Source organism: Lytechinus variegatus, chromosome 13, assembly GCF_018143015.1.
Source record: "Lytechinus variegatus isolate NC3 chromosome 13, Lvar_3.0, whole genome shotgun sequence".
NCBI lineage: Eukaryota > Metazoa > Echinodermata > Echinoidea > Temnopleuroida > Toxopneustidae > Lytechinus > Lytechinus variegatus.
Genome location: NC_054752.1, coordinates 35,370,431 through 35,394,682, shown reverse-complemented (window position 1 = coordinate 35,394,682; position 24,252 = coordinate 35,370,431). Strand labels below are relative to the sequence as shown.

Here is a 24,252-nt window from a genome sequence, read left to right as displayed (position 1 = left end):
TAAAACATTTCCTGTCCGTGCTTACGTTCGAATTAGTGGATTGATTAAATATGTCTGCTCTTCATGAATTCCTAAAATCAGTCCTTGAAATGTCTCTTTTTCTAATCTAAATATCAAACATTTCCAGCTCGCGCTTAGCGCTCGCATCATTTGATTAGTGAAATATAGTCTTAGTAGATTCCTGCCAAACAAGCCTAAGAATGCCCCTCTTCAGATACGAATTTCTTATATCTTTAGCTCGCACTTTGCGCTAGTGAGATGTGAATGATAATCATGATTACTACTAATGATGATAATAATAAAAATAATAAACAGTTCTTGCATAGCGCATATCACAATTATAAATAATGTCTCTATGCACTTCCAAAGGACTTGGATATTATTGGGATACTATGACTATGACTACAAAGAGCTCTTCGTGTGTTTGGATGTGATCCTAACAAAAACAGAAATCACTTAGCACTTGCATTAGATGACTATAGTGAGATATGTATACTCTTAATGGATTCTAAAAAAAGAAATAGTCCTTAAGATGTCCCTGTTTAGGGTTAATATATACAAACTTTTCAGCTCGCACTTCGCACTCGCATTATTTTGTTATTGAAATAGATAAGGTCTTCGTAAATTTCTACAAACAAGACTTAAAATGCTTCTCTTCAGGTATGAATTTCCTAAATTTTAAGCTCGCGCTTCGCGCTCATAATATTTGATTAGTCAGATGCGTATTTTAATCATGATTACAATGGCTACAAAAAGTGTTTCATGTTTTCTAACAAAACCAGCAAGCGCTCTGCACTCAAATTAGATGAGTATGGTGAGATGTGTATTCTCTTATTTGATTCCGAAAAATAGTCCTTAAACTTTCTCTGTTTGGGGTCAATAAATACAAATATTTCATCTCGCACTTCGCGCTCACATTGTTTGTTTAGCTAGACAGATACGTATTTTCATTCTTTTTAAGAATTGCTTATTATGTCCCTTTTTAGGTCTGAATATAAAAAATTTTCAGCTCGCGCTTCGCTGTCGCATCATTTTGATCAGTGACTACATTACATATCCGTTTAATGCCACAGTCCACTAAAATGTCAATAAGCCTATACGTGGCGCTTTTAATTTGCGCGCTCACATAGTGACTCAAAATTTTTGCCGGTGCCCCCCCCCCCACCGTGCCGTGACCCATGATACGCCACATTAGGTTAAATCATTATACTGCAAGTTAGCAACTACTTCACACTAGCCTTTCTATTTTGATCCAAAATGTTTATTTTTACAGTGCAAATATTTTTCCATATCTTTGTATAATTTACCTAAAGTATTCACCAAATGCCAAAAATTCAAAATCTTTTTACATATTATTGTAGGGGGGCACATCCCCCATCAGACTCCCCTGTGCTCGAATTGGCATTGTCACGCAATATTTAGTTGGCAAATTTAGCTGGTACACCCCCTCCCCCCCCCCCACCACAAAATGTTTCTGGCTATACGGCCCGGCTGTATGGATCACCTTTGCCGAAGACGTCCTACTTACACGAAAGCGATTGGCGCGAATGTCTATTGATAACTCTGGAAGAGCAGATGGCCAGTGTATTTTTTTCGCATGAAAACCCTGAAATTTTATTAGATACAGTTAACATGGTTAATAGTGAATTGAAGAAAATTATTTTGTGGATCCATGCAAATAAGCTGTCGTGTCCAAAAGACCAACTACAGTGTATATGTTTTTTAGTAATTCTGTAAGAGACCTACCTGGAGGTGTAATTTTTGATGATGTCAATATTGTGAAAGTAAGCTCCACCAAGTTTCTTGGACTACATATTGATGAGAAGCTGAGTTGGGCAACCCATTGTAGTAAAATGTAAAACTATATTTAAAAATACTGGTGTAATCTATAATTTAAGTTCATTTGTTTCACAAGAAATTTTTCTAGTACCCCACATTAATTTTGCCTTATCTTAAGAGTGTTGGCATGGGGGAAGTCATTAAAAATGCAGCTAGGTAAGATACACATCGCTCAAAAAAGGGTGGTTAGAATTGTTTTTAATGTAAATTATCGTGCTCATACGAATGCTTTGCTTTATAGTAATAAACTATTAAAGCAAGAAGATATTTATACAGTTAGGCTCAATCATGTATGATTTTGAAAATGGTACTCTCCCGAGAGTGTTGGCACAAATTTTTAGAAAGAATAATGAGTTTCATAGTTATAATACGAGACAGGCAACTGCACTTCACATTCCACGTGTCAGAACTACCTTTGCCTTGAATACATTAACTTGTACTGGTCCGAATATTGGAATTCACTTCTTATTAATGTAACTTCTTCTGTTATTATCTCTGTTTTTAAACGCAAACTTCAATTACATTTATTGAGTAACTATGCTGAACATATTTAATCATGCCTATTCCCCTCTTTCTTTCACAGGCTGGCCCTTAACAATAATTTCTGAACCAACCAAGTTGCACTCTTGTTTTGATTTGTTTCTTCTTTTGTGTTTCTTTTTCTCCAAATTCTTTCCCTATCCTTGAAACCCTCTTCTTTCACGTTTTCTTTTTGCCCCCCCCTCCCTCCCCCACACTTACTGTTTCCTTCTCCATCTTATATATTTCCTCTTTCCAGCTTTCAACTCTATCCCTTTTGTTGATATTTTTATTTTAACCTTAATGTAAATATACGTTAGCTTATTTTGTTTAGATGTCTTAAAGTAAGTAAACATTCAAGTATATGTTATTTTCTCTTTGGGGTCATTGCGTTAACAAGCCCAGCTTCTTTAAGGTCTTCTCCTTTCTTTCATGACTTTAATATTAGTAACAGGTTATGAACTTTACTTTATAACACTTAATTTGTTAATGACAAGATGTGTCATCTATACTGACTTATTTTGTTTCTTTAATAATTATGTTATTTTGTTATTATTTCCTTTGTTAAAATTTACCATGTTACTCTCTTAATGTCCTCTTTGTACCAATGTATATATATATGTGAAGAAAGGAAATCAATAAACTTAAACTTGAACTTAAATAAAAAGAAAGGGCGCCATCATATTCAACAATAACAACAAATTAAATTCACCAGCCAGCGCAGCGCTAGCGCAGCCAGGGCGCCGGCGCGGCGCCGCCAGCTAGCTAGCTATAGCAATACTCCAATAGCCGAACAGTATATACAGCGGAGCTCCGTCGTCGTCCAACGAATCGCGAACAGCGGCTAGGGCCTACTGTTACGGTAAAATTTAATATGATTGCCCAACTGTCACTGTTCGTGATCATCGTGTACTTGTTTCGGAGATTTCAAATTGTCAAAAGAATGTTCAGGCCAGGAAGTCCTATGTTTGCTGTTGGGTAAGAAAAAAACCAAAATTTCTTGACTGGTACTGTAGTCGGATCGGGCGAAGTTTGTGCAGGCTCCACTCCAATTCACTTCTCGAAGCGAAGGTGGAGCGTGTATAGCGGTAGTGAATTGGAGTGGAGCCTGCACGAACTTCGCCAGAGGCAGAGCAGAGGTACTTGATTGACTGTAGCGATAAGCTCACTCACTGGGTTAACAAAGACCGGGGGGGGGGTACTCAAAATGTATGATACGTCATGTAGTACGTATGTGCCACGGTTGAGGCCCCCATTTTCAGCCTAAATTTCCGTTCCAGAGCATATCACCAATTCAGAAATTACAATTTTTCCAGGAAATAATTTTTAATAAGATGGCAAGTATAGCGATCTTCGACAACGCTTATTAACTAAGCGTCAAAATTTGTAGCCATATCCTTTTATTAGTCTGTATAGTATGACGTGTCAAACTAGCGAATTAGTTTGCAATTTCTATAGTCTAGAGCGTGTCAAATTGTAGCGAACTAGACACTAGTTCACTATTTTTTTTATCTCTATAAAGCGAGGGGGCATTGTAGAGAATTAGTTCGCTATTTTTCTGATCTCTACATATACACGACTGGAAATAGTTGCAAACTAGTTCGCAATTTCTCATCTCTCTATACATTTGATATAAAGCGTGTCAAATTGTAGCGAACTAGTTTGAATTTTTCTGATCACTTCTGTATAAACATCGACCAGGGGGAATTGTTGTGAACTAGTTCGTAATTTCTCATCTCCTCTCTGTATATTATAGATTGTGTCAAATTGTAACAAACTAGTTTGCAATTTTTGTGATATCCTCTACATATTTAAACAAGGGGAGGGGGGAATTGTTGCAAAATAGTTTTGAATTTTTTTGATCTCTACATATACGAGGGAGAATTGTTGCCAACTAGTTTGCTATTTACAGAGGGAAGGGGAAAGAGGAAAGGAAAAAGAAGAGAGTACTGGGGAAGAAGAGGAGGAAAGGGGAAAGAGGAGGAGAGGGGAAGAGGAAAAGAGGACGGGGGAGGAAAAGGAGAGAGGAGAGAAGAAGAAGGGAGGGAAAAGAGGTAAAGTAAGGAGAGGAGGGGGAAAGACCCAGGGAAAGAGAAAGAAAAAGAGAGGAGGGGATCGTGGAGGAAATGAAGGGGGAGGGAGGGGATAGAAGTAAAAGAGGGGAGGGGAAAGAAGGAAGAGGACTCCTAAGTTTTCCCCATAATATTACTACAAGCAGGCCTGAGCAATATTTACCTTTCAGCTTGTTTAATTAATCAACTATACAAACATTGCTCCAAGTACCTGAAAGGTGAATTATATCTTAAGCAATTGAATTTAATACTATAGTTTAACAAATTGACACTAAACAGGTCAGACCTTTTGACTCACATCACAGCCGTGTCGGGGGAGGGGGGGGTATGAATTTCGGCCACGGTTGAACCAAAAACTCTGAAATTGTGTACGTACTTGGAGTTAATACTAACATTTACTCACATAAATAAGCCTAGTCACTGGTGTAACTAATTTTAAGTGCAATTAGGGTCCATATATTTTGAAATTCTGTTTTATATAAATGCTAGTTTTCCCTATTTTATTAGTAGTAAAGTATTTTATCAATAGTAAATGTAAAGTCCTAATGGTTTCCTCTGTACAATTTTGATAGTTTTAACTTTACTCATGATTTTTTATGAATCGAATCTAGTTTAATTTATGCCTTGTTATACCGAAGTAAGAACTTAGTATTTTTTTATATATAGATTTTATTCATGTCAAGTATTTACAGGGTCATTTTCGTGGTGCACTTTGGATGATTGCATTCAAAGTTAATTTTCTACAGGTACCCCATTTGGGGTGCCTGGAAATGTATTCCTCCTTGCCGAAATTAAGTGCACTGCGAGAGTGACCCCTTAATTTTAATTTAAATTCCTATGTTAATACTTTATATTGCTTTTTGTTATTGTAATTGTTTTAATCTGTAATTCATGTTCATTTCAGTTTTTACTGCGAGACATGATGTTTTTAATAAAATCCATTTATCTATCTATCTATCTAAAATTGCAATGCTGAAAATGAAAGCGTTCATGTAAATTATACATGTTTATGTTAATTATATGCATATTTTATTTATCATTATAACTGATTAAGTTAAGACTATTTGGAGCTTTCAAATTGTTTTGATATTGTAGAAATATTCAATATAATCCTGAATAAAAAATGATGAAATTCTCAGTTATTTCTCTGTTAGCTCTTCCGGCCTGATTTGAAGGGCCTGATGAGACCAAATGGGTAAGCACTATATAGGTACCAATCCTGCAGGGGGAGCTCATGAATATTCATATCTCTGTACGTGCCGGCGTGTGTAATGCCCCTTTAAATGCTTTCCCCACACACCCTCACATGTACAGCGAGATTATGCAGGAAAATAGTGAATGAAACACTATCAAATAGAAGATATTTGGAATGGTCAGTGAAACATTTTACAAATTTCTTTATTATATGTAAATACATATTATCAAAATATTTTTAAACCACAATTCAGAACTGTGAGCCCCCGCATCAAGACCATCAAAGAAACAATTAAAATATCAAAGCATAACAGATATATCAGCAAACGAATATGGCACCAATCCAGCGTAAGATAGGCACCAAACCTGTGGATTTTCACTTTCAGCCTATCAAAATAATGTAAACATTTCAAATAGTACTGCATAGCAGATACGCCTATCATACAACTTAACAAATATGGCTCCAATACAGCCAAAACCTGTCAATTTTCACTTTGAAGCCTTCACCATAATGTAAGCTTTGGAAAAATTGCCAACTAGTTCGCTGCAGTTTGCCACGTTTTAAATGTATAGAGATGAGAAATTGCGAACTAGTTTGCAACAATTTGTCGTGTATATGTAGATGATATCCGAAAAATAGCGAACTAGTTCGCTACAATGCCCCAACGTATATATATATATATATATATATATAGAGGAGGTCCGTAAATAGCGAACTAGTTCGCTACTATTCCCCCTCGTGTATATATAGAGGAGATCCGAAAAATAGCAAACTAGTTCGCTTTAATTCTCTTTTGTATAGATATAGAGGAGATCCAAAAAATAGCGAACTAGTTCGCAACAATTCCCTTTCGTATATATAGAGGAGATACGAAAAATAGCGAACTAGTTCGCAACAATTCCCTTTCGTATATAGAGGAGATCCGAAAAATAGTGAACTAGTTCGCTACAATTCCCCCTCGTGTATATATAGAGGAGATCAGAAAAAATAGCGAACTAGTTCGCTACAATTCCTCCTTGTTTATAGAGGAGATTCGAAAAAATAGCGAATTAGTTCGCTACAATTCCCCCCTCGTATATATATATATATATAGAGGAGATCCGAAAAATTGCGGACTAGTTCGTTACATTTTGACAGCTTGTATAATAGAGATTAATACAAGGAGATGGCTACAAGTTTCGACGCTTATATATAAGCGTTGAAGATCGCTATATTTGCCATCTATAAAATACCAAATTTTTCCCATTCCGGAGACCCTCCACATGCTCAAATTTGTGATTTCTCGCTCTTGAGACTGGAGAGCACTCGTCGTGATCTACTCTGTGTAAGCCGGTCAGAGCTGAGCGACGAGCTCGACCAGCGCGGAGCCACTAAAAGCCCATTATGCTGGCCCGTTGAAGCTTCCCGTCTCGCAGCTAACTTGCGCTGGCCCGATATGAATCTAGCAAGACGCATGCACGTTTTGCGCCTCCGATCTAATGAGTTCCGGAGACCCCGTTTTTTTATGTAGTCCGTTCCAGAGCATTGCATTTTTAGCAATCGTTGTTCCAAGAGCCGTTCCTGTGAGTCCTGTTTTAAGACATAAATTAACTTCCAGAGCCCCATATTTTTGAATTGGCACGGCACATAGGTATCATGTTATAATTCGTGTACCCCCCTCCTGGGGTGGAGGGTGTTGCCGAGGAGAGGACCCCCATATTTACACTGAAATTTCTGTTCCAAGGCATAGCATTTTTATCTTATAAGAAAAGAACAAAGAAAGCCACTCCAATAAAAAGCATAGCATTTTCTTATTATTGAGAAAAAAAGAAGAAATAACGACCTGTTCCTAGGACCCCTATTTTCACAAACATTTGTAGTTTCGAAGCCCGTTCCGAGGACCCTCCTTTTTACAATAAGTCTGCTCCAAAGCCCCCATTTTTGTCTCGCCAATTTACACAATTTACCACTTTGTTGGTCACACCCTTACCCAGAGAGTCCCGGCATGCAAAGTGGGCCTGAGCCCAGTAGGTAACCATAGGGTGCCACAGTATAATAACATGGGTACCTTCATAGTTGGGATACCAAAAACACCCAAAATTAAAGGGAAAAAAAGAAATTGTGCACCCACCTCAATTTCATGGATTAAGATCTAATGCCAACGGGTGGCAGAATCCTGACATCAACAAAAATTAGCATTCTACCAGCTCTCTAAAATGAGTTAAAGGCAAAAACATCCATAGAAAACAAATTTAGGGCAAATTTCATATATATGCTTATTTGCATAAAAAATTTATTAAAATATACAATCAATTTTTTTTCATTCTAGATACAGTCTTGTAGTTTACATGCAGCTCTACACGCGTGCAAAATTTTGTGGCAATCATGCAATCAGTGACCGAGATCTGGAGGGGGGGGGGCAATTTGACCCCTCCCCCCCTTGTATATCCTGGTCCAAAAAAGCCCACTTAAAATAGGGTTAAAATCTTGTCCCTACATGTAGCTGTTTCCAGAAGACACCACACACTTTCTTCGAATTCACATGTGATTGGCAACAGTTCTTGTACGTGTAGGTGTTTTAGTGAACATATTAATTGCTACTCCTCTTTTGTATTTTCTTGGTAAAAAAAAATGTTGTACATCAGGATTTCTACAAATGAAGAAATCATGCAGATCTACATTGAGAATGTCAATTGATTTTAACATTGAAGGGGGCGATAGGCAGGATCAATGCTCTCTATTACATTCATTTTGTCAGTTATTATTATTATTATTATTTTATTCGGCATACAGAATCAAATAAAATATTACAAACAAGTGAATACAAAATGCAATAGAGTCATACAGATCAGTTGCTCTGTATCTTAGAATAAGGCCTATGTTGAAATGGATGGCCCTAAATGTGAAATATGAATTTATAGTAATGAAAATTAATTTAAAGTTATTGAAATTGAAATTGACTAAAGTACAGTACATGTAATTGGTAATTGTAATTGGGGAAAAAATGTAATTTAATTGAAAAGTAATTATATAGTAATTTAACACTTCTTCAATTACGTAATTGTAATTGAGCCCAAATCTGTCAACTAGTGTATGCTCGGCTGAAAAGGTGTCATAAAAAGTGTGACCTTTACTATTTTGCAAAGTTTTAAAAAAAGAAATCAAGCAGGCAAAGGTAAGATGATGATGGACGTTAAAATGCCATAAAATCAGTTGGTATCACATTTGAAGACCTCTGCTGCAAACTGGCGTTGAATATCAGGCATTTGTTTAGCGTAATTTCAGCTGACTGGTTACACAGGATATTTCATCATTGATAGGAATTTATTTTGTTTACTATTTAAACAAACTTTCAGTTATATCTAAAATGAAACTTATTTCAGATGGTTTATTTTTGATGTCACAAATGATACAAAATGAAATAAAAATTAATAAAGTCAAGGTTTATGAACTTACCTGCAGGATATCAAATGAATTGATTTACTTTTCTCTTTCAATAAAAAACAAAAATTATCTTGAATACATGGAGTTCTTTTCAAAGTCAGCAGTGTATTAAATTGCATGATGCATGCAAGGCTGCCTGAACTCTTGTTACAATTGAGCTTGAAACTCTGTCTTCTCATTAAACGTTTGTTACTTATCATGGGGATCTCTATCATCTCACATGCCTATGAGTGTACATGTAAATGTCATTAAAGATATTTGAAGAGAGTCCTAAGTGAATAGTTCAAACTTTCTTTTTATCTGTAGGTACACTGTGTATGCAAAGACAAGAGTTGGGAATTATTTAAACAGGCGAGACCTCACTAAGAACAGATTGCAATTCCCAGATGGACATTCTCTGGTGGAACAGACTGAATTACAAGGTAACCCATTAGTTCTGATTCTGGTCTGTCACAACCTCTTCATCATTAGTCAAATGCACTTACCTTAGACCATGAGACCCCTCCCCCATTTTTTTTCTTCCAGTTGACACAGACTGCCATTTGTACTTTATCATATCTGTGCTTGTGAAAATCACTTTAGGGTAAATAGTGCAAAAGCGCAACTTCTGTGTTATGTGCCAAGAAGAAGCTACACTGTATGAGACTTATAATAGCTGTATTGTTCTGCTTTAAATAATATCTGATAAACTCCACATGTAAAGGATGTATTGTTGGTTTACTACATGTAGGGGAGGGAGGCTCATAAAACTTCTTTTTAACCTTCCAATATCTTTTCTCATATTCTGTAACTTTTTAGTCAGACTTTGTTTTATAGGTCATTCATATATTATGGATTTTATGTTTACAAGGCATTCTTACATAAACAACAAATTTACCCTCTAGATAGGTTTTGGTGCATATTAATTATGGAGTGCATATCAAGTTATCAACCAAAGGGATGGCAGAAAACTCTTTTAAAATAAGAAGGATGATCAGGATAGGATACAAATTGTATTTCATAGCGGATATATATCTTGCTTGACATTAGGGTGATTGCTAGATATTTAGGGTTATTTGTTTCATTTCAAGTGCAATTTTTATGTGGAACAAGCAATGTGGTTTATGGAAATAATTATTATTTGGTACAAGTTTATAGAATATTGATTTTTCCATTGTTAATAAATGTTCAGTTGTTTGGGGACATCTAGAGAAGATAGTCGCCCCAACGCATGCAATATTGGAATGTTATTGGCATTTTAGGCCGTGATAAGAGCGAAATCATCCAACACCCTCATGGATTTCTAAGTTGATAAAGGATGTGTAGAAGAAAATATGGTAGGATTCTCTACTTCACTCTATAATACAGGTGTAATATTTCTTGCTGTCCCCTACCTTATAATAATTAAGCAGTATACCTGTGGGGTGATTCACAAAGATTGGAGTGTAACTTTATAGAGTCACAGTTAAATTGCCAGTTACATGCATTATAATGCATCACGGCATTGGTCAGATCATGTGCATAGGATGGGCCCTGCCAATCAATCAGATTTCTTGTTAAATAAGATGTGCTCGTTGCCAGCGTTAAAACATGACTCTAAGTCACTAATTACTCAAATAATTGCTCTTTTTGAAACCTTCCCCAGGTCATCAATATGAGTCATAACAACATTCACTTTATCTTTATCATACAGGTGTGATAATTCTTCCTATCCCCTACCTGAAGGATAACTATGCATACTTGATCATTGATAAAAGATCAAATGTAGCTGTTGTGATAGACCCTGGTGATGCAGAAGCTGTGCAGGTATAGTCTATTCACTTGTTCAGTGAAGACATGACAAATCTCCATGTCAAACACCAACATTGTTGTCTGAAATACTGTAACGAGATTAATGCAAAACAAAATAACTTGATTTGAAATAATGATTTGCGTTCTCAACTAAAACATCAGAAATTCTATCAAATTGTCAATTTTTTTATTGTTGGTATGCCTTGTAATATTTCTATAAGGCTTTATTCTGTATAAACATCAATATATTTGGCTAAATCAGGTTCTATGCATGTATACTGCTTGTACTCTTGTATTTGAAAGCGACTTTATTGTATCAAAGTGTTTTTTTTATTTTCTTATTTGATTACTTTCGATTTCTTTGAAATAGAAGGTGATTGAAGAACAGAATGTACAGCTAACAGCTATCCTGACAACACATAAACATTGGTAAGATATTTTATGTATATGTTAGTCATTCAGAAATATGATGTGACTCAACCCAATGTACTTTTCAAATTTTTAAATTATACTTTTGAAAATTTAAAAATCAGAATAATAGACAGGGGCTATGTAAATCATGTGTGAAATATTTCTAAAAATAATTTATCACCTCTTTATTTCATATTAACTGAGGTAGAACACAGAAACATCTAAACCGAGGATAATGGTTCTAAGCTAACAAGATACAGGTTAACAATACATGACATATATGTGAGCAGAACAATACAACAAATGTACATCATCATCATCGCTGTATGGAAGAAGTAGGTAGTCCTGTAGTGCTTGCGATCATTCCCTCGAAGGTTACTTAAACTGGTCTTAAAAAGAACTAAACGTGTGTTGGGGGCAGATATTTATGGAAGAATTTGGTGCATAGAGGACCAGTGTTTGTCCAGTCTAGTTTTGAAAATGTTTAAAGTGGATGCCGAGATTTCAGAAGAAGGAAGACTGTTCCAGGAGTCGATCACTCTCTGACTAAAGCTGTTTTTTCTTAGTGATGAGTTGCTTCTATATTTGTACAGCTTCATGTGATGACCTCGAGTGCTACTTTGGACTACGGGTGTAAAGTAGAGATCTGGATCAAAGTCAACCAGTCCATTCATAATTCTATAAACTTCAATCATATCAACTCTGATTCTTTTGTATTGTAGAGAGATTATGTTGAGTTCCTTCAGTCTTGTTTCATACGTTAGATGCTTCAATTCAGGCAATAGCTTGGTGGCTCTTCTCTGGATCTTCTCTATCTTGATGGCATCCAATTTGAATCTTGGATACCAAATAACATTGCAGTATTCAAGTAGAGGACGAACTATTGACTTAAACAAGACAGGTAACGTTTCTCTAGATAGGCATGTAAATGTTCTCTTTATGAGTCCCAGCATCTGGTTAGCTCGATTTACTGCTTGAGCTACATGTGCATGATAGTTAAGTTCATTATCAACAAGTACTCCTATGTCTCTCTCAGCCTTGGTCTCTTCAAGTATCTGGTCGTCGATGTAGTATGTAGAGTTTTTGTTGTTGCGACCCATATGCATAACTTTGCAGGAGTTTGCCCATTTTGTGGCTTCATACAGATCTTCTTGTAGTGATAGATGTTGGCTATTTGAAGATACCTCTCCATAAATCTTGGTATCGTCAGCATAGATCTGAATATCGTTGAAAACTCTGTACGGAAGATCATTGACATAGAGGATGAAAAGCTGGGGCCCGAGGATGCTACCTTGCGCTACTCCACTGACTACCTGAGACCAGTCAGAATACTCTCCTCTTAGGGCGACTCTCTGGATTCTTCCTACAAGAAAGGCCTCAATCCATTTCAAGACATGACCATCTATTCCATATGCTTTCAATTTCATGAGTAAACATTGATGAGGGACTGTATCAAACGCTTTTCTAACGTCAAGGTACAGTATATCAATCAGTCTTCCATGGTCAAGGAGATCAGTCCATTTTTCCATTTACATCATGAGAAAACAGTCAATTGAATAAGTTTAACAATTAATTGATTAATATATCTTGTTTGAGGCAAATAAATTTAAGTATGCAATTATGGTTATCAAACAAGAGGTTATCCTTAGAAAAGAAAAAAGGGAAACTTTGAACACAAATAGAACCAAAATAAGAACTCAAGTCCCATTTTTATACATGGATTCAATCAATTAAAAAATGATAACTTTCTATGAATATATCTTTTATCATTAATTTCTTTGCACAAATAGGGATCACTCAGGAGGCAACAGGAAGCTCAAATCTTCATATTCAAACCTTTCTGTTTATGGAGGTGAGAGAGATGGTGTTCCTGGTGCTACTCAGTGAGTATCAAATCTTAGCAGACCATTCTGAATTTGAAAAGAGAATCTGAATTTTGACCATTCTAAGCACTAAGTTCAAGACGATTTTCCTACATTTCCTGTTCAATTTATCATACACTTTTATGTATTGTTTTCACTGAGATATTTGATTTTATCATGTTTCCTATATAATGGGAGTTCAAGGAGGGAGAGGGGGGGGGGGTGAACTTGTTGGTTTTCAGAGATTAATCAGTAAAAAAATATCTGACTTGAACCATAATTACATGTTTGTTGGTCATAATTAGAGGGGGGGTCCCTTTGAATTTCAAAATTAATAGAGAGACCGAAAAATCTTACAAAATTACTGTGCATGTAAAGAATTATCACACTTGATGTATATAAAGGATGATGATGATTCAGTTCACAGGTTGATGGTATGATTGCATTCCTTATTGTTTGTGCTATGAGCACTGTGCAGAGTGGGTTTGATGCATTCAAAATCCCAATGTATTACCGGTATTATGATTTATTATTACAAGGAGATGGATATTTACATGATCAAACATCAATTGTTATAGTGGAAATGTAGGCATTTCCTAGATCTAAACAGGAGGACAGATTAGCTCTGTTTTTGTTAAAAGAAAAATAGTATTACTGACCTATGCTTACTGTATGTATATAATCACAAAAGCCCGTATTCTGAAGTCGGGTTTAACTTAAACTCAAGTTTAAAGTTGTGGTTTAAGTATGGAAAGCCAATTGCTACATAAATCACTAATAATAAAGATATCATAATCAGCTCATTCGGCTCTCAAATCATTTATATTTGTCTAGGAAGTATAAATAGATAATTGTCTTCACCATCGATGAATCAGGAAAGAGCACAGTGAAAAATTAGAAACATACAACTTAATAAAAATTTTGACACTTTTGGCTTCCCATAATTTTAGCACAGAGTTAGACCATGGTCTAAGTTAAACCTGACTTCAGAATACGGGCCAAGGAATTTTGAAAAATGCAAATATCCAATTGGTGACTATTTCATCACTATGTGATATGTATCACCCCCCCCCCCCCTCCCCCAAAAAGTTATTTTTCTATTTTATTTGAATTTGGTGATGAGACAAAAGCAAGAAAGAAAAAATGAAATAAGCTTGTATTTTCCTCAACATTTTTGTTCTTTTTTTTTGCAGTAATTTAAAAGATGGAGAATGTATTCAATTTGGAGATTTAAAGTTCACTGCACTATTTACACCAGGACATACTGTAGGTAGGTCATTTTCAGAGAGCTGTCTTATTATTATCGGCAGCTATTCTTTGTCTAGCATTTTTTCCATTTTCTGAGTTCGTACAAATGAAAAGATTCCACCTATTTAAAAAAAAAATGTTTTATTTCTGAAGTAAAAGAAGGGCTGGCATCCAAGAACACAGTGGGATGCAATAGACTCATACTATGTAAGCCTGTATTCTGTACTCGGGTTTGAATTAAATTGTGGTTTAAAGTTATGGTTTAACTATTGAGAGCCAATAGGGGTACGAATCCCTAACAGGACACATCCAATTTATTAACTCGTTTGACTCTCAAATTATTCATATTGTCTGTGGAAGAAAACTAAAGTATTTTGAAATATTTCCTTCATAATGAAAGCAAAGGGAAACAAAAAAGTAAGCAAAAGAAATATACATTATAAAGAGAATTTTTGGCTCCCTATAATTTTAGCATAGAGTTAGACTGTGGTATAAGTTAAACCTGACTTCAGAATACGGGCCTTTATTCTAGACTCTGGTTTAATTCAATCTTTGGTCCAAATTTGTGGTTAACTATAGATAACCAAATGTAACACATATTTCTAACAATATTTGAGTCTTGATTTATCAGCTCAATTAACATCCAAACCACTATTAACTGTCTGGGAATAATAGCGTAAATAGCTTTTTCTTCACCATTGAAGCACTAAGAAACATGAAACTAAAAACAAGAAATGTACATTGCAAACAAAGTTTTAAACTTCCCATGATTAAGTACAGACTTAGGTTATGGCAGCATGGCCTAAGTTTAAACCAGAGTTTAGAATACAGTCCATACTCTGTATGGTACTCTCATGACATATATCCTTTGGCAAAACAATTGAAAATGAAATATAACGTTGATTGAAAATATTTGATCTGCTTTGGAAAATTGGGTTGTTAAGAGGACTAAGTCAAAATGTTAAAAATACTGTTCAGACAACTCCAACGACTGTTCAAAAGCATATGCCCTTCCCTAAAAGTTACTGAAATTTCACATTTAATATCTTTACATTCTTGAAATAGACATTACTAGATCTAGTAGCAAACATATGGGACTAGAATGCATGAATTTTGGCCATTTGGTGGCCGAAAAGATCTGAAATTTAAGCAAATCTTGATGAAGTTTTTTTTCTTTCTTTTTTCCTTGTCTTGTCTACATAGCAGAGGGAAACATTTGGTGCCCCAGCTGCGGCGATAGCGGCGTTATCAACATGGAAATCTTATTGCCAAGGTTTAAGTTTTTTGAAATGTCATCAATACTGAAATTATTGGGCCTTTTTCATGAAAATTAAACATGGTAATCAAGTATCACTGATCATCCTGCATAAGTCACATGATTGTTATTTAGGATCATTGAAATCTTAAGCATGGTTAAGTTTTTAAAATGTCATCATAACAGGAGTAGGAGTGGGCTATAAATGGGTGATTTTTGGTTTTACTGTGGCAACAATTTTTTTGTATTCATTTTAATATCTCAACATGAAATGACATTATTTGTTGTCTTGGGTCCGAGAAAAAAGTGTGCCGGGCCAAAATCCCCCCAAAATCATATTTTTGGCCACAACTTCTTTATTTGGTGGTCCTTATCTTTGGATTTGGTGTCTATTCATATGTTTTTGGATTTGGGGGCAGGCATTTTGTTTTTCCTAAAGTTAGTACTTTTAAACCATTATTTGTAGAGTTAAAAGGTGAATTTACTTAACTTTTCCAATTTTTAGAGCCTTTTTTTCAATCAAAAAGTCGGTTTCATCGTCTTGTGGTTCTTGGATATTAGACGATACCAGTTGAACAGTAGTAAGCAGCTTCATATAGCTATATTGCTTTTATGCAAGTTACCCATGCAAGTTACCATTGAATGGCAAAGTTACCATAATGGTAAATTTTATGCAACGGGGCCCAGAATAGCTACAATGTAAATGCCATAATATGGGGTTGACTATAATCCATTGTTAATAATATTTACCTCTCTTCGACCCCTGAATATGCATATTTGACAAGAGATATCTTCAATTTCTGAAACAAACCATATCTTTAATTTCTGAGGCATCTAATTTTAAACCTAAGAGCTCATTTCTATGACACTATAGTTTATTGTCTCACCTGCGAAGCAAAGTGAGACTAAAGGCGCCGCTTTTCCGACGGCGGCGGCGTCAACATCAAATCTTAACCTGAGGTTTAGTTTTTGAAATGACGTCATAACTTAGAAAGTATATGGACCTAATTAATAAAACTTGGCCATAAGGTTAATCAAGTATTACTGAACATCCTATTAGAGTTTCATGTCACATGACCAAGGTCAAAGGTCATTTAGGGTCAATGAACTTAGACCATGTTGGAGGAATCAACATCGAAATCTTAACCTTAGGTTAAGTTTTTGAAATGTCATCATAACTTAGAAAAGGTATGGACCTTGTTCATGAAACTTGGACATAAGGTTAATCAAGTATCACTGAACATCCTGCATGAGTTTCACGTCACATGACCAAGGTCAAAGGTCATTTAGGGTCAATGAACTTTGGCCGAATTGGGGATATCTGTTGAATTCCCATCATAACTTTGAAAGTTTATGGATCTGATTCATGAAACTTGGACATAATAGTAATCAAGCATCACTGAAAATTTTGTGCAAGTTTCAGGTCTCATGATCAAGGTCAAAGGTCATTTAGGGTCAATGAACTTTGGCCGAATCGGGGGTATCTGTTGAATTACCATCATAACTTTGAAAGTTTATTGGTCTAGTTCATTAAACTTGGACATTAGAGTAATCAAGTATTACTGAACATCCTGTGCACGTTTCAGGTCACATGACCAAGGTCAAAGGTCAATGAACTTTGGCCGAATTGGGTGTATCTGTTGAATTACCATCATAACTGAAAGTTTATGGATCTGATTCATGAAACTTGTACATAAGAGTAATCAAGTATCACTGAACATCCTGTTTGAGTTTCAGGTCACATGATCAAGGTCAAAGGTCATGTAAGGTCAAAGAACTTTGGCCATTTGGGTTTTTTTGTTGAATAACCATCATATCTCTGTAAGTTTATTGGTCTAGTTCATAAAAAGTGGACATAAGAGTAACCATGTATCACTGAACATCTTGTGCGAGTTAGAGTAGTATTCAAAGTCAGCACTGCTGCTATATTGAACCCCTGATGCAGGTGAGACGGCCAGAGGCATTCCACTTGTATACAGACCTTGTCATGGTGGTCTATGCATGGACATACATGTGTATGCAGTGCAGTATGTACAGTGCATTGTATACTGTATAGCCCCTTTGGATAATTGACATTTTTTAGAATTTATAGATATATTTCGCAAATATTCGTAGAACCCAAAGTAGAGGAATAAAAGCAATATTGCTATAAGAATCTGCTTGCAATTGTCTAAAATCCAAGAACCAAAAGACGATGAAACATCCTTTTTGGCTGAAAAAAGGGTCTAAAAATTGGAAAATTTAGGTAAAATCACCTTTTAACTCTACAAATAATTGTTTAAAAGTACTAATATTAGGAAAAACAAATTGCCTGCCCCCCAAAAAACATATGTATAGACACCAAAACCAGAGAAAAAGACCACTTAATAAAGAAGTTGTGGCCAAAACTGTGATTTTGGGCACATTTTTTCTCAGAACCGAGACAAAAGATATTGTCATTTCATGTTGAGATACATTACAAGGATTAAATAAAAACTGTTGTCACATTAAAATGACCAAAAAAGTATTTTTGACCCATGAATAGCCCACTCCTTATAACAGTGAAAGCATAATGACCCACTTTATGAAACCTAGACATAAGCATAATCAAGTATTACTGTCTGACATGAGTTGCAGGTCACATGATCAAGGTCTTGGTATCAAGGCCTCATCTGGAGCAGAACACCAATAGTTGATACAATTTAATTTGAATGATTATATTCTTTTTTTTTGTTACTTAAGATTTATATTTGTTTTTTATTGCTGACAATTGTAAGCGCTGTGATACTTAGTCAAAGTCAGATCTTTCATAATTAAAGATTGACTCAAATCTGTTGCAACTCTTTGTAATATGGGTCTCTTATAGATGCTTTCAATGTGTGTTATGGTGTACTGCCTTAAATGTATCAATAATGTGGCCTCATTCTTTGTATTTCTGCAGGTCACATGGTTTATCTACTTGATAGATCAGATAAGAGCTCTCTCTTCACAGGTGATATTCTTTTCTTAGGTGGAAATGGTAAGTTCAATATCTTGATTTTTCAGAAGCACTTGTACATTGAGCGTAATGATAATTTTCCACTTATACCGCACACAATTGAAAGATGGCTTAGTGCACATTTTGAATTTCCCTACGCCCACACTCAAATTTCCATTTGCTTTTGTAGAATGTCACCCTTTGAAGCACATATCAAGTTCCTCCTTTCACAATCAGTAAAGAATAATTGAAGAATTTCTAACAATTAAGTTCAAATATGTTTACAATATTTAATTTCAAGGTTTTGAACAAATTTCAAATACAAATTGCCATTTAAAACAATTCAACTTGTAGGGCAAAAACTATAGAATTTTAAATGAAATTCTCAAATACTCAAATTTTTGAAGGGGTTAAGGTATTGAAAAAATCTGCAATTCTGATGATACCATAAATATATTTGAATACTTTCTTTGTCTTATAGGTCGAATGTTTGAAGGGGCTCCATCTATCATGCTTAGTAGTCTTGATAAAATCTGCAGTCTTTCTGATGATATACTGATATGGCCAGGTAAGGACAATTGTTTGTAAGTTTGTTTTTTTTTCATTCCACCAAGATAGAATTAATGAAGTATTTTTAAAAAATCATTGAAATCACTTGAAGTATAAAAAAAGCAGGTCAAAGTGAGATCAAATGAATAATTAACAAGAAAGTTGTGAGCATTTAAATGTTATTTACACTATGGAGATCCCATTGGCATTGGGACAAGGATGTGTGAGGTCCCACATGAACAACTTTGCTATTGTTTGTACTTTTGTAAATCACTTCAGTTGTCTCTTTTATCAAGTCTCATCTGACCAAGTTTTTTTTAGAGGACATGTAATGAAGATTTCACAAAATATATTAATTGACAAAGAATTTACATGCTATCATAAAAAATGAGCACAAAGTGATGTTTGGGGTATATTTTCAGTTTCCAAAGGGGAGAGATGTTAAGGGTGAGAGGGGTGAGTATGGGGGCACTTTAATAGAAATAGGGAAAACCTTGACATGCAAAAAAAAATGCACAAAAAAGTAATCTCCATTCTCAGGGAGTATTTTCCAAGGGTAAGAGCTCATATTAATACATTGTATTTGTTTCACTTTATCTTCATGAATAGGTCATGAATATGCATTAGATAACCTCCAGTTTGCTCATAACTTTGATGCAGAAAATGAAGATGTCACAGTAAGTAATAGCAGGGTTTTTGTTACCAAAAAATGACAAGTGAGGGGAATATAGCAATCCTCATTTTGTGTTTAAAAATTTTTTACTGAGGAAGAATATCATTAGATCATGTACAATGGACTGTTGTTGAGATGCCCGTACAATCATATCACAAATTATAGCTGAAATGGGTTGGCTGATCATTCAGTGGGGGGGGGGGGGGAAGGGGCCACTTATCCAGTTAAAAAATCTGACAGACCCCCCCCCCAAAAAAAAAAAGTTCACCGCTTCTTAGGGCAACTATCTTCCCAGTCAGTCCCCCCCCTCCCGTAATGTTGTTGAAATTAATTAAACTGATCATATCAATTGAATGCAGCAAATTAAATATGCTGTACACGTTGGGTTGGCAGTTCAGGTTTTAAAGTAAAGTAGATAAATTGTAGAAATCCTATGTGATACATAAACAATCAATCAATCAATCAATGTAGTGAATTTTTATCTAGTATGTATAAAGAAGAAGAGAGATAATTTAATGAAAGTGATGTCCATGTGTTAGTTTATTTTTTATGTTATATCTTTTGCAGAGAAAACTACATTGGGTGGAGGAGAGGAGAAAAGAAAGGAAAATTACAGTGAGTTGTTGTGACATAAGTGAAATGAACATTGATATTAAAGAAAAGAATAATTGTTATTGATTTTACTCTTTTCCTAGGTTTTAATGGTCTAGTGTTCATGATCCATACCTTACACATATTTCACTGAGATGAAAAGATTGCGTGCATTCTGCCTGGAGATATTTTCCTTATGAATGGTCTAGGGCTTGGATGGATTTTTTAGCCTTAACATTTCCATCTCTTCTTAAATAAATCAGTCAATCAATCACCTTAATGCATTGAATTCAAATTCTAAGCATTTTTATTTTTTTTAGAATAGAGGTTGTCTACATCAAAGCTCCCCAGTAATAAATCCATATAAATTATCATTGTTCATTCTGAAAGTGGCGCCCGGGGCATGTGCCCCCTGCAAGATATGCCACTGTTCCTCTGTATTCTTTCTAAACTTGAAAGTCTTGTGAATTATCAAAATCAAGGAGTTTTCTTTAGTCTGCATTTTATTCCAGAATAAAGAACAATTGATTTGTTGTTTCACATTTGGAATTCTTTTCCTTGATTTATTACGGCATGTACAAGAATGTAGTCTATTCAAATATTTTTATTATGAGTTCAGGGGTTATGCAGTTTTGATGGACCCCATTATGATGAAAAGTCAGAATTTGTATTTGAAACTGGAAGATTACTTACAAATGTATTAACTGATTAAACCATGAATTTTAACATGCTGTTTGCCTACATTCAAAATTATGTCAAGAATAATTATATTTGTTTCAAATGAAAATACAGCTTCCCATGAAACGATTCTTTCCTCCACCTACTCTGTTTCTGTTCATATTAATAGAATGTAATGAGTTGAACAAACAGGCCCACAGATGACTATCCAATGTTTCTTGTCACCAGTCATATGGATAGTTATAAAAATAAGAAATGCATTAGATATTCAGTGTCAAAAGCCTTGAAAATCAACCAGCTGAACAATATTTCATCAAATTAAGTAGGACTATGAACAAACAATTTAATTCCAAGCAGGCATATTATTTGTTTTGTTTCACTTGAATTTATCGGCCTGTGACTTTATCATCCTGTATCATGGACACTGCCATATTGTTCTGTCTGTTTGCAACTTTTAAATAATCCACTGGAATTCTACTGTGAATTAGCAATATGTGTCTAAGCACTGAATGCTATTTCCTTGGCTATTTACCCTGATTATGTACTCTAGCATTCAAAGAATTCATACAATTTCTCTGTATTCCAGAGCCCATCAACCCTTGGTGAGGAGAAAACCTACAACCCATTCTTGAGGACTTCAGAAGACAGTATCCTACAGAAGGTTGATCCCGGACACCAGACCACATCTGACAGACAAGCCTTGAGGGCTAAAGCTCTGGCTTTCCTTCGCAAGAGCAAAGATTCTTTTAGCTACAAACTATAAGTAAGCATTAGTTAAATTATGAAACTCATGAACTGAGAGGTTTCGCATGATTTGACGAGTCAAAATCGGTGCCTTCCTCTCAGCTGTAAAGTGCAGTTCTCATTGACTTCAGGTTGGCAATTCATGTCAGATAGACATGCTTCAAGGGAAAAAGTCATTGCTTTCATCTGCAAAGACTATTACAAATTATAGGATCTATTAATTTCAAGGTTAATGAGCATTATAAATTTGGAGGTTTATCTTGTACTTTCTAAAGTTGATCTCAAGTACCTTGTAACTTCATGGCTGAAGCTCTCACTTTCCATCTAAGAGCAAAATCTTTCACAAGAATTTAGTAATCATAAACTTTTAAAATTTCAAATATCAGCAAGTGGTGTTTGTATTGTACATGTACAATAAAATTTTGAAGGAGTAAACAAATGTTATTCATTTTTTATTATGGTGATTGGTAATGAATTTGTATAGGACTGCTTACATTCCACATCAGAAAGAAGACGAATAATTACACATCCATTAGAAGTAGGAATAATCAGGCTTGCCAGACATAGCAACAAGTATGAAAACTGAACTGTAATATTCAATTCTTTATATTCATTGATGAATGGTATGAACCACAGGTACCTAATTTATTCTAAAATATATGTTGGGATAATACCAGTCAACATGTAACAATGTCACACATGTTATGAATTATCACCATCATCATCTGTTATAGAATAGTGCTAAATTTATCGATCTTTGAGTTTGATCTCTACTATATGTATTAGTGCCAGAATTGAAGGTTAAATGAATATTGTTTTTTTCTTTGAATGTTATATCATTCAAGTGCGCAAAGATGATGAATGCTTGCACAAAGCATCACTCTAATACATCTAGGCTACTGAAGGTCAATCGAATTTTAGATTTTTGTATTTTGAAAAAAAAATTGTATGTTTACTTGTACTTATGGAGTTTTGTGCATATTTTAGAAAATGTAATTTTATATGTTGTTTATATTATAAATACATGTATTTTTTGTAAAGCAACTTAAAACTTGTATACCTTTATCATGTCAAATCCTATTTTTGTATGCCGTTATGTACATACTATAGCCAAGCTATCTAATTATATGAACTGCCATTCTCTTTGGAATTCTCAGGATTGTGAGATGCATTTGTGGCTTGTGTAAAGCGGCATGCCATTGACAAATCATGGGGAAATTGAATCAGTACGAAATTTGCAAAAGGACAGTTGACTTGCATAATATAATCCATCCGTCATGAGAGCCTGTCGGACTGTGATAAAGTTTGGACAGCACAAATTTGACTGAATTCGTGATTGTTATTGGGTTGTCTCAGTTCTTGTTTCAAACAATCCCGATTCCTATAGAAGAAGGTTTCTTGATTGCTAAACCAAAATAAATATCCTCTGTGAAGTTAAATGTTTCAAAGTGAAAACCTGCAGTTTACTTCCAGTTGGTTAGTCTATCGCTCTCCTATTAGACCTCCCAGACATGCTGGCATCTATTACATAATACCCCCAGGCATGCAGCCGAGTGAAAGACTTGAATCTTTTCTCTGTTCTGAGATTGGCCTCGATTTCCCCATGAATTGACAATAGTAGGTCACTTTAAAATGTTTCAATTTATGTGAAATTGTTCAGTTATTAATAACATATATGTACAGTAAGTTTCATGTGCAAATAAGCTGACATGTATGTGGGAATGGGCAGATAAAGACACAATGTCAAAAGAATATTATGGTGTATTATTAAGCTGAATTCAAACTGTATTCTTTGAACCCTTAATTGCTTGGGATGTTTGTAACCCTCATCCTAAATTTTGTGTGCATATCAAGCATACTGACATGAAAATAATCTCCCATTCCCTTGATTTGTCATCTTTCTCTGCTGGTACCTGGCCCAGCGCTGATCAGCTGATGTTTTGCAGTTCGTGTCTGTTTCATCCTCTAAGTCACTACTTTGATTGTAAAGACTGATCAATAGCTATATCATACTTAGCAGATGATTTGCAGAGTACTATCGCATGAGCCTTGTCAGTAGAGTAGTATCTTTTGGCCATTTGTTATGTTAAAACATTCGAAATCAAAGCAAAGCAAAATCAAAACAAATATCCCCATACCGTATTAGCAAGATGACATTATTTTGAAAAGATCACCTTATATTAAGACCAGTGTTTGTCAAGTCACATCACTTCTGGTGGGTGTTTTAGAAAGCTGTAAGTTAAAGGTAAAAGACAGTAGTTGCAGCAAAGATAAATGCCAGGCTGAATATTTGATGATGTAAACATCTGTCCCCCTTGAATAATTTGTGTTTATTAATACATGAAAAGATACTGTTATTGATTACAACACATAGTATATATGGTTTTTAAATCTGGGCCCTGTCTTACAAAGAGTTACTTTTGATCCAATTGATCTCAACTGTATGGAAATCCATCCACACCATAAT

General features: G+C 35.1%; 1 protein-coding gene across 1 annotated transcript; it reads left to right on the top strand.

Moving 5' to 3' along the window:
- The first annotated feature begins 3,129 nt into the window (after positions 1 to 3,129).
- LOC121425946 (probable hydrolase PNKD) lies at positions 3,130 to 24,252 on the top strand. The gene is made up of 11 exons (XM_041622068.1): positions 3,130 to 3,336; positions 9,355 to 9,470; positions 10,721 to 10,833; positions 11,189 to 11,247; positions 13,020 to 13,112; positions 14,285 to 14,361; positions 18,515 to 18,592; positions 19,032 to 19,118; positions 19,709 to 19,776; positions 20,340 to 20,387; positions 21,628 to 24,252. Exons 1-11 carry the CDS (start codon positions 3,233 to 3,235, stop codon positions 21,802 to 21,804), a joined length of 1,020 nt encoding a protein of 339 aa, XP_041478002.1. The 5' UTR covers positions 3,130 to 3,232; the 3' UTR covers positions 21,805 to 24,252.

Excerpts from the sequence above, each read along its gene's own strand:
- LOC121425946 (XM_041622068.1), top strand. The coding sequence starts at position 3,233 with ATGATTGCCCAACTGTCACTGTTCGTGATCATCGTGTACTTGTTTCGG. Across the intron at positions 10,834-11,188 it reads GTGATGCAGAAGCTGTGCAG|AAGGTGATTGAAGAACAGAA; the intron begins GTATAGTCTATT and ends TCTTTGAAATAG. Across the intron at positions 18,593-19,031 it reads TCTTTTCTTAGGTGGAAATG|GTCGAATGTTTGAAGGGGCT; the intron begins GTAAGTTCAATA and ends TTTGTCTTATAG.